Source organism: Eulemur rufifrons, chromosome 3 (genome assembly GCF_041146395.1).
Source record: "Eulemur rufifrons isolate Redbay chromosome 3, OSU_ERuf_1, whole genome shotgun sequence".
Classification (NCBI taxonomy): Eukaryota; Metazoa; Chordata; class Mammalia; order Primates; family Lemuridae; genus Eulemur; species Eulemur rufifrons.
This window is the reverse complement of record NC_090985.1, coordinates 5,752,323-5,762,574: the sequence shown is the minus strand read 5'-3', so window position 1 is coordinate 5,762,574 and position 10,252 is coordinate 5,752,323. Positions and strand designations below refer to the sequence as shown.

The 10,252-nt window shown below is 51.6% G+C and overlaps 2 protein-coding genes across 2 annotated transcripts; one reads left to right on the top strand and one right to left on the bottom strand.

Annotated features, from left to right (window-relative positions):
* Positions 1-175: 175 nt before the first annotated feature.
* CIB1 (calcium and integrin binding 1) lies at positions 176-3,714 on the bottom strand. Its single transcript, XM_069465714.1, has 7 exons — positions 3,563-3,714; positions 3,400-3,434; positions 2,261-2,369; positions 1,101-1,251; positions 840-958; positions 683-771; positions 176-440 (listed from the first exon to the last, which is right to left on the bottom strand). Exons 1-7 carry the CDS (start codon positions 3,611-3,613, stop codon positions 419-421), a joined length of 576 nt encoding a protein of 191 aa, XP_069321815.1. The 5' UTR covers positions 3,614-3,714; the 3' UTR covers positions 176-418.
* A 249-nt stretch (positions 3,715-3,963) lies between these two features.
* On the top strand, positions 3,964-9,773 carry GDPGP1 (GDP-D-glucose phosphorylase 1). The gene is made up of 2 exons (XM_069465713.1): positions 3,964-4,311; positions 8,456-9,773. The coding sequence occupies exons 1-2, from the start codon at positions 4,261-4,263 to the stop codon at positions 9,620-9,622; spliced, it is 1,218 nt and encodes a 405-aa protein (XP_069321814.1). The 5' UTR covers positions 3,964-4,260; the 3' UTR covers positions 9,623-9,773.
* Positions 9,774-10,252: the final 479 nt, after the last annotated feature.

The window sequence follows — 10,252 nt, the reverse complement described above, 5'->3', positions numbered from 1 at the left end:
TCCACCCCCCATGCTGCCCCATTCTGCTCAGGCCTGCGCACGGGGGTGGCTGGGAAGGGGTACGGTTGGCTTCCCCCTGGCCCCTTCTTTAGATGTCACTTAATCCTAGTATGATCTGAGGCTCCTAGAAGTCCAGTTCTTCCTCGTACCAGCATTTCTAGTGTCACACACAGGGTCAAAACTTCTAAATCTTTATTATTGATTAGTAGAAACATAAACAGCGATGCCCACGGCTGGCTGACAGAAGGGGAGAGGCCCTGACAAGGAGGGCCTGCCCCTGCCTGGGGCGAGTCTGCGCAGTGCCAGCTCCAGGCTGGGCCAGCTTAACCGGCCCTGGCGATACAGGCATGACCTCGGCCACAGCTCAGCAGCGGAAAGGTTCTTGAACAGGGGGCTGGGACACACACTGGGACTGCTGTCACAGGACAATCTTAAAGGAGCTGAACAAGAGAAGAGTGGGTTGGGTTTTCTACTAGAAGAGGGTGGGGACTAAACCCGAATTTATGCCCCTCTCCCCTTCGACCCTTCTTTGGAATGGGCTGTGCCCCATGTGTGACAGTCCCCTCTGGAAGAAAAGCTACCTGAGACATGCAGAGGAAGCCGGGGCTTTCTCCCACCCTGGTACTGCCTCCTGTAATAATGTCCCAGGCCCAGATACAGCCCATGGGGACCACTGTCATACCTGGCAAAGTCTGGTGAACGGGAGATGACGTGCTGGAACTCAGAGAGATTGATGGTCCCGTCCCTATCAATGTCAGACTCCTCCAGGATCTGGGAAAGGGAGAGTTTCAGGCCAGAGCCCCAACCCTTGCCTCCCGCTCCCAGGCCCGGCTGCTCACGTTGTCGATGAGCTGCTTCATCTCTGACACGCTGAGCCGAGTGTCCTCGCCCTCCCCAGTGAGGCAGTTCACCAGCCGGCTCAGGTCTTCTCTGTTCAAGGTTCCATCATCATCAAAGTCTAGAGGGCAGACACAGGAAGCCAAAAAGAATGGCCAGAAGGGGCTCCAAGTTTCCACAAATGGTGCCATTTCCCAAGCAGGGCCACCACAGAGCCCCTGCGGGACGAGGTAGCGTTCCACCAGACTCCTCCTGGTGCTTACCGAAGATGCGGAAGGCATAGTGGGACTTGATGTCAGGGGTTGCTGTGTCACTGAACACACTGAGGAGGTCCAGGAAGTCCTCAAAGCTCAGGCTGTCTCTAGTTGGAGACGTGGAGAAAACCCTGCAGATTCGCTCCTTGAAGGGGTTGGCCTAGGTGAGAGAGCCTTCTGTGAACACCACAGGACGTGGCCCAGGTCACACACTTGAGGAAGCAGCTCACAGTGCCAGCACCATGGAGCTCAGGCTTATGGGGGAGAACGATCGGTGCTTTGGTGCCAACATGGAGGGCTGTGCAGGCACAGGAAGGAAACTGACTCAGCTGGCAGGGGACAAGGATGGCCTCCTGGGAGTCAGGTTATATACAATGTAAATGGGGGCAGAGAGGGAAGGGGGAAGCATCCTAAGCAAAGAGAATAAGATGGGCTGGTTACTTTAAAACACCAACATTTAACAACTATTGTGGGCTGGGCGAGGTGGCTCACGCCTGTAATCCTAACACTGTGGGAGGCTGAGGTGGGAGGATCGCTCGAGGTCAGGAGTTCGAGACCAGCCTGAGCAAGAACGAGATCCCATCTCTACTAAAAAATAGAAAGAAATGATTTGGACAGCTAAAATATATATAGGAAAAATTAGCCAGGCATGGTGGCACATGCCTGTAGTCCTAGCTACTTGGGAGGCTGAGGCAGAAGGATTGCTTGAGCCCAGGAGTTTGAGGTTGCTGTGAGGTAGGCTGATGCCATGGCACTCTAGCCAGGGCAACAGAGTGAGACTCTGTCAAAAAAACAAAACAAAACAAAAAAACCCTATTGTGGTATAGGCACTGGGCCAGGCCCTTTGCACAGAAATTTTCACAGCAGCCCTATGAAGTAGCAAGCAGCCTCTGGAATAGAGTTTCTCAAACTTTTAATAAGGTAACTCAACTTCTCTTAAATGATAAAACTTCTTTGAATCTCCAAGAATATGTCCTAAAGTCCCAGTTTGAGAAGCACTGTTCTAGATAGTTCTGCTGGGTGATTTTGGTAAAGCCCTTGCCCCCAGGAAATTAGGGCTAGACAGAAAAAAAGACCAGAATGGGGACCAGTGATCCCATGCTCTCAAAGCCAGCACCAGGAAGTCAGTAGCAGGGGGAAGGTGTGCGGAGAGGGTGGAGGGCTTGCACCTTGAGCTCTGGAAGGCTGAGGATCTGCTCGAAGGACACTTGGGCCCGCAGCGACTCCTCCACACTCCGATGCTCCTGGGGAAGCAGCTCACAAAACCGCTTGTGGGCTCTGGCAGAGAGAGGGGAACTTGGCGCTCTCAAGCAATCAGTCTCCTGTGCGTATCACATCCCCACTCCTTGCCTTGCTACCCATTTTAAACCAGGTAAGGAGCTAAGCCACATACACAAAACTCTGGAGTCGTCAGACAACAGTAAGCCAAAGGGAGATATGTCACGGCCAGTACAGGCTGGGAGTCCACTCTTGCAATGGGTATTTACTGAGGGCTTGCTATGTGCCAGGTACTGACTCTAGGGATCCCTGAGGGATGAAAAGGTTAAGGAAGGAGCCAGAAGCTGGCCCTGAAAAACAGGGAGAAAAGGGCAAAACCAAAAATCTCATTCTCATTTTCACTCCAAGGATCTCCTGCTCCTCAAAGCTAACCTCTCTTTAGCAGCCACCTCCTTCCCACTGAGATTATCTTCGCCAAGGGAAGCCCAGGACTCTCCTCACTCAAGTGCCCCAGCCTCCATAAAGCTGGCCAACGGGGTTCCAAGTCAAATTCACTTAGGCAAGTTACCAACCCTCTCTGAACCTGTTTCATTGGCTTATACCTCCCTCCAGAGGATTAAATTAGGGAACAGAGGCAACACCTTAGCACAGTCTCCGGCGCACGGTAAGTGCTCAGTAAGCGTTAACGGTTACTGTATTATTCAGGTAAAGTTGGGAGAAGGAGCCAGATTCCCCAAGGCTCCTGTGGTTTTGCCCCTGGGCAAAGTCCAACAAGAGCCACAGCACCCCTGCCGGACTGGCACAGGAAGTTCCGTGGTGCCCAGGCACGGGAAGCGCGGGGTCAAAGAGCGCCCAACTTTTCCTGAAGCCCGTGAAGTGGCTCCGCGGTGCAAAGCTGGGCCCCGGTGCGGGCAAGGAGGGCGCAGCCCGGGGCTCGGCCTCCGAGCCTCCGGTTCTGGTTCCGCCGCACACTCGGGCAGCCCCTGCCCCTCCCTCGGGGCGGCGGTGCGGGCCATCCGTAGGACAGCGCCCCCTGAAGCCATCTCTAGGGGATCGCGCGGTCGGAGGTGGAGTTCAAGGCAGCACTTACAGGAGGATCTCCTGCTTGGTCAGGAACGTCAAGTCCTGGAAAGCAAAGCCAGAAAGGAGTTCAGGGGTCCGCGGGAGGCCGCGGCCGTCCGCCGCCGCTCCGGGACTCCGCTTCCGGGCGCAGGCCCGCACGCGAGCTGCCTGGGGACCGGCGTCCCGCGCACCTGGTACTCGGCCAGCAGCTCCTTGGACAGGCGACTGCCCGAGCCCCCCATCGCCGCGCCGCGCGCACAGCTCCGCCAACTCGCCTCGGGACGCCCACAACTTTCCCACTTCCGCCCTCGGGCCTCGTCTCCGCCCCGTCCCCGCGGCAACCGCTCCTGGGGCCGCCGCCCCCGGGCCCGCCCCGTCCTTAAAGGGCCCAGGCGCTCCTAGCGGGTTTAGCCGGCGAGGTCCCGGCTCCCGGAGGTCCCAGGGAGCCGGAGGCGGGGCCCGGGGCGGGGCCGGACGCTCCGGGGCGGAGCCCAGGCCTCGGCCCCGCCTCGGGGTGGACGGGGCGGGCCACGCCGCGTGCATGCGTGCGTGCGTGCGTGCAGGCTGCGCATGCGCTCAGGGCGTCGTGCCCTCGCTATGGCCCCGGTAGTGGCTGTCGGAAAGTCGCGCGGTTCATCCGCTTCACCTGCAGTAGGTGGTGGCGGCGACAGCCCTGGGCGGGGTCCAGTAAGGAGCTTCTGGGAAGTCCCTGGAGCCAGGGTTTCACGCTGAGCGGCTGGGGGCGGTCGGCGTCCCCTCTGCCTAGTGAGGGCTTTGCTAGACATTATCACCGGGCACTCGCCGCACATTTTGCAGCCCCCATGCCACCTCTTCCAGAAGTAACTGTAACCTTGCTGCCTCCTTAAGCTGTTTACTGAGGACCCACTGGATGTCGAGCACTGTGCATAGTTACTTCGATTCTTGCAACCATCCCGGCAAGGTAGGTTCCTATTTTACAAAGGTGGAAATACGTAAGTCCAGAGGTTTTAGTGACTTGTCCGGGCTCAGACATTTAGAAAGCGGTCTGTCCAGTCCAAAGGACTTTTCAAGGCTCCCCACTGCTGTTCTCATCATTCCAGCTAACCTTTTACCCTACCCCATCTCCAGACTGCGTGCTCCGGGCTGTAGGAACCAAGGCTGACCTGTTTGCTCTAGTCCCCTCTTAAGCTGTAGGACAATGCTTGACACATAGTAGGCTCTCAATAAATACTTATCTGATGCATGATGAATAAATGAACCTATACTACTCCAAAAGGTGAGGATTCCAAGCTATTGGGAGAAAGAGGAAGCAGAGGTGGGATTAATTATTGATCCTTCCAATTCATTCTACTTGCTGATCTTTGTAAAGTCTAAATCTGAGTTTGTCAGCCTCAGTTTAAAACCATTAAATCCTTAAAAACCCAAATCCTGGCCCTCTAACGGGACTTCCTCCTCTCTCTCTGCCCTCTCCTGTTGGCTCTCTGTGTTTGGGCCACTATGGGCTCTCTGTTCCTCTTCCATCTTATCTTAGGGGAAGGCTTTCCTGACTCCCTAGACTAGATTAGGAATCTACTTTACACTCTAAGAGTACCCAGTACTTCTCCTTGACAGCATATATCTAGTAAAATTCACTGTATTAACATATAGGTTCCACCACTGTAGAAATAGTCCACTCCATGAAGTGGAGGCTGCAGAGCTATGCAACACAGAAACAGTCAAGGTGACTGGGGTGTCGGCCCGTCCCATCCTGATCATTTTTCTCTTGAAAGTAGGCTCTTTCTGTCAAAGAAGGGGTTGGTCTTCTCTTAGCAAAAGGGTAGGCAAAGAGCAAGCTGTCACTATGTCTCCAGTACTAGACTGAGGAGAGGAAGTGCTGGCTAGCCAAGGTCAATACCTGGACTGCATGGTAATCAGTATCTCTTCATAGTGAAGATAGGGAAATTAGCTTTCTGCCTTGGTAACCAGCTGTGATCTAGATCTCCCAGCCACCTCACTTGTCTCTGAACCCTTCTTCACTGAACAACTTTATGATTTTCATTTTGCTTCCTGGGAGATTTTGTATAGAGGAAGGACTATACTGACCAGCCAACAAGAACATTTTATGACATTTGGCATGTTTTTCATTGTAAATTATTAAATAGGTGGTCTGAATCATCTAGTAGTCCCTGGTGAATCTGGTAGCATCTTGTCCTTCCTGCACTTAATCAACTCTTGATACAGTGATAAAACTGAGTTGCTGATATACCTTTAAAAATATATTCTAGTGCTACTTGTAAAATTATTTTGTTTTACTTCTTTGATAGATTCTTGAAAGGTTTTTTTATTGGTAACATTTTTGTCAAAAGTACCAACTCTTGAATTTGTGGATTCATTTTATTTTTTGTTTGTTTGTTTTGTTTTCTTGAGACAGAATCTTGCTCTGTCACCCCTGGCTAGAATGCAGTGGCATCAACATAGCTCACTGCAAGCTCCCACTCCTGGGCTCAAGCAATCCTCCTGCCTCAGCCTCCTGAGTAGCTGGAACTACAGGCTCAGGCCACCATGCTTGGCTAATTTTTTTTTTCTATTTTTAGTAGAGACAGGGTCTTGCTCTCGCTCAGGCTGGTCTCGAACTCCTGACCTCAAGCGATCCTCATACCTTGGCCTCCCAGAGTGCTAGGATTACAGGTGTGAGCCACCACGTCCGACCTATCTTTATTCATATTTTTAGCACTTTGGTGTCATCTTGGTCCTGACTCCTTGGTCCTGACCCCTGGCTTTAAATGTTACTGTTGACTTCCACATTGTATCTAACCCAGACCTTACCCTGGACCTCAGGCCTGACTCTCCAGCTGCCTACACCGCTTCTCTTCTTGGATGCTCAGCTGCATCTCAAAGTCAATAATCAAAATTGAACTCTTGATTTCCCCCTTCTAGTCAACCTATTCCCAGCCCTCCTCCCCAGCTTCCCCATCTCTGTAAACACCACCACAATCTACCCAGTTCCTGAAGCCAGACTTTCCCAGTTCTTCTCTTTCCTATAATGCCCATAGCCAACACGTCAGCAGGCCCTGTTGGTTTGGCCTCTAAAACGTGACCTAAATCCCCTGCTCCTCTCTACCTCTGTTGCCGTCCCTGCCACCCAGTCATCCTCATCTCTCTCGCTTGGCCACCAGAATGGCCACCTAAATGGTCTCTGTGCTTTCCCTTTGCTTCCCACAACCCATTTTCCACACAGCAGTTAGGAAAAGGTTTATAAAACAGTAGATGATTCTTCTGCTTAGGACCTTCCAGTGATGTCTTATTCCATTTGGAATAAAATCCAAGCTCGTGACCATGATGCCTGAGGCCCTGCAGCTCACCTGGCCCCTGTCTTCCTCTCCAGCCTGGTCTTGGGCCCTCTCCCCCCGTCTCCTGCGCTCTAGCAACACTGACCTCCTTTCCTTGCACAGGCAAAGCACCTGTCTGACTCAGGGCCTTGGACTTGCAGTTCTGTCTGCCTGGAATACACTTTCCTCAGCTCTCCATTGCTGCCTTCTTCTCGTTCTTTATGTCCTAGCTCAGCTATCATCTCAAAGAGCCCTGCCCGACCCTCGTATTGAAGTAGGATATGTGGATCCTACCTCTTAGTGACCCCATATTGTATCACTTGGTTATTTCCCACAAAATGCTGTCATTCTCGCAGCGCTTAACCTGTTTATTTTTGTTTACGGTCTGACTCTACCACGAGAATGAAACTTCCATAAGGATAGGGACCTTGTTTGCCTTTATTGACATTATGTCCTCATTGCCTCGTGCACAGTAGTTACTTCAGAAATCCTTGGGTTTTGTAGCTCAGCTGAATATGGAGCAAGGTACACAGAAGAGGTGTCCCCAGAACATCAGGATGGGCATGAGGTGGGCATTGACCCTGAATGAATGAATGAGAGAGTAAATGAATGCTGTCTTAGGTATAGCTCAGGTAAATAGCAAATTGTTGAATTTCTCAAGTCCTTTTTGAGATCCACTTTAAAAAATATTTTAAGGCTAGGCTCAGTGCTTCATGCCTGTAATCCTAGCACTTTGGGAAGCTGAGGCAGGAGGATTGCTTGAGGCCAGGAATTCAAGACCAGCCTGAGCAAGATCAAGACCCCGTCTCTACTAAAAATACAAAAATTAGCCAGGCATGGCAGCCCGAGCCTGTATTCCCAACTACCGGGGAGGCTGAAGCAAGAGGATCACTTAGAGCCCAGGAGTTGGAGGTTGTATGAGGTACCATGACGCCACTGCACTTTACCCAAGGTGACAGAGTAAGACTGTGTCTCAACACAAACAAGGCAACTGAACACCCCTCCTCACAACTCCCCACCCCTTCATATAAAAGAAAAAAAATTTTTTTAATAAAAGGAAAATAAACACATGGTGTGCCACAATGAGTATATAGGATGTTTATTGCCACATTGTATATAATAGAATGAAACTAGCTACAGCCTGTATGAACAACAGTTAAAGATTGGCTAAAAAAATCAAGACCCATCTGTATAAGAAAATGAGGTTAAATATAAATCATGATTTTTTTTCCTGGACATTGGAACAAGGGTTGTATTTTATCTTTTTTTCTCTCCAATAAAAAAGTTTACTTGGCCAGGCACAGTGCCTCACACCTGTAATCATAATGCTCTGGGAGGCTGAGGTGGGAGGATTGCTTGATATCAGGAGTTTGAGACCAGCCTGAGCAAGAGCGAGACCCCATCTCTACCAAAAATAGAAAAATTAGATGATTAGCTGGGCGTGGTGGCACACGCCTGTAATCCCAGCTATTCGGGAGGCTGAGGCAGTAGGGTTGCTTGAGCCCAGGAGTCTGAGGTTGCTGTGAGCTAGGCTGATGCCATGGCACTCTAGCCCGGGCAACAGAGGGAAACTCTGTCTCAAAAAAAAAAAGTTTACTCAACCAGTATTTTATAACTTTTACAAAGAAAAAAAATAGCTGATTTATATTTTTAATTCAGCAAAAACATACAGAATTCTTTGTTTCATAAACATTTTACCAAAGACGTATATACAAAAAGTAAAGTGTTATTTGAAAATAAAACTCTTTGGAAGCAGGTTACTATCATGTATTTTTTTATCTCTTATAATTGTTTAAGGTCAGCTGCATGGCTCTTCCACATGATTCGAATGAACCTTCCTATTTGCTACCTCCAAACAGCAAGGACTGGGAAGGGCAAGGCATTCCTGACTTTGTCTATGGGCAGAAGGACCTCGTGGTGGAAGGGATTCAGTGGCTGAGGAAAGCCCCCGGCATCCTGGACGCTCTGCCACTGTCTCGCTTTGACTCTGCACTCTGCTCTGCCTGGAGGCAGCGCGTAGAGCTGGGGCTGTTTCGCTACTGCCTAGGGGACCTGCAGACCCGCACCCTCCCTGGTGCTGTGGGTTTTGTGGCTCAGCTGAATGTGGAGCGTGGTGTGCAGAGAAGGCGCCCCCAGAACATCAAGAGCGTGAGGCAGGCATTTGACCCTGAACAGTTTAACTTCAACAAGATCCGGCCCGGAGAAGTCCTCTTCCGTTTGCACCGGGGGCCGGATCTCCCCAGTGCTCTCCAGCAGGAGGACATCCTCGTGGTGATCAATGTCAGCCCCCTGGAATCGGGCCACGTGCTGCTAGTGCCTGAGCCTGCCCGTGGGCTCCCCCAGCGCCTGCTGCCGGGTGCGTTGCGGGCCGGGGTTGAGGCCGTGCTGCTGAGCTTGCACCCAGGCTTCCGTGTCGGCTTCAACAGCCTGGGCGGCTTAGCCTCTGTGAACCACCTCCACCTGCATGGCTATTACCTGGCCCACAGGCTGCCTGTGGAGGGGGCGCCAAGTGAGCCCCTGGACCCTGAGGGCCATTTGCATCTAGTCCGGGCCCTCCCAGCTCCCGGCTTTCTCTTTTACGCTAGTGGGCCAGGGCCTGACTTGGAAGCCTTGATAAGCAAGGTGTGTCGGGCCACTGACTATCTGACTGACCATGAGATTGCACATAACTTGTTTGTGACCCGGGGAGCCCCACCTGGAAAGACATCACCTTCCTCAGCTCTCTCAGGGGTCCGAGTAATTCTTTGGGCCCGGAAGTCCAGCTTTGGGATGAAGGAAGGTGAGGCTTTCAATGTTGCCCTATGTGAGCTGGCAGGGCACCTCCCGGTCAAGACATCCCAGGACTTCAGCAGCCTGACAGAGGCGGCTGCCGTGGCCCTCATTCAGGACTGTCTGCTGCCCCCAGCCCAGGCAGAAGAGGTACAGGCAGCACTCGTGGCCCTGATGTCCCAGGAAGAGCAGTAATCCTGCATATATTTATTTTCTAACTGATGAGTCCCTTTCCAGAGGGCTATTCATCAGGGTCATTTGGGCATTTGTTTTCATGACTACCGATCTCAGCCTAAGGGGAAGGATAAAGAAATAAATGGTCCTTTTAAAGGGGAGAAACCTTGGAATAAATCTAATGAATGAGCCTTCATGGATGTATCTGCTGCTTCTCACCTTTCTTCTAAACAAGCTCCAGGGATGTTAAAAAGGGAGTGTGTGCAAGAGTTACACGCTCCTGACTTTCGATGTGGACTCTGCCTTTTTGGGAGCAAATGTTAGCAGAGTGCCTCTAGCGTTGAGTTGCCACTTCCCCTGTTCTCAGCCTCTGCTTTTTCTCCCTTTGCCCACCACTGATTTTTATGTCTGCATGCCTCCCTTACGTTCAGCCCTGCTCCATCCAAATGCCCGGTTCTCACCTCCCTGGCCACCTTGAACTTTCCTCCAGCCCCCAACACTGAGTTGAATGTTCTTCACATACATCCTCACAACTTTCCAGGTGCAGGTCCTCTTACTACCCCCATTTAACAAATGAAGAGGTGGAAGCTTACAGATTTAATACCTTGTCCAAGGTCAGACAGCTGCAGTCAGGACCGCAGCACAGGCAGA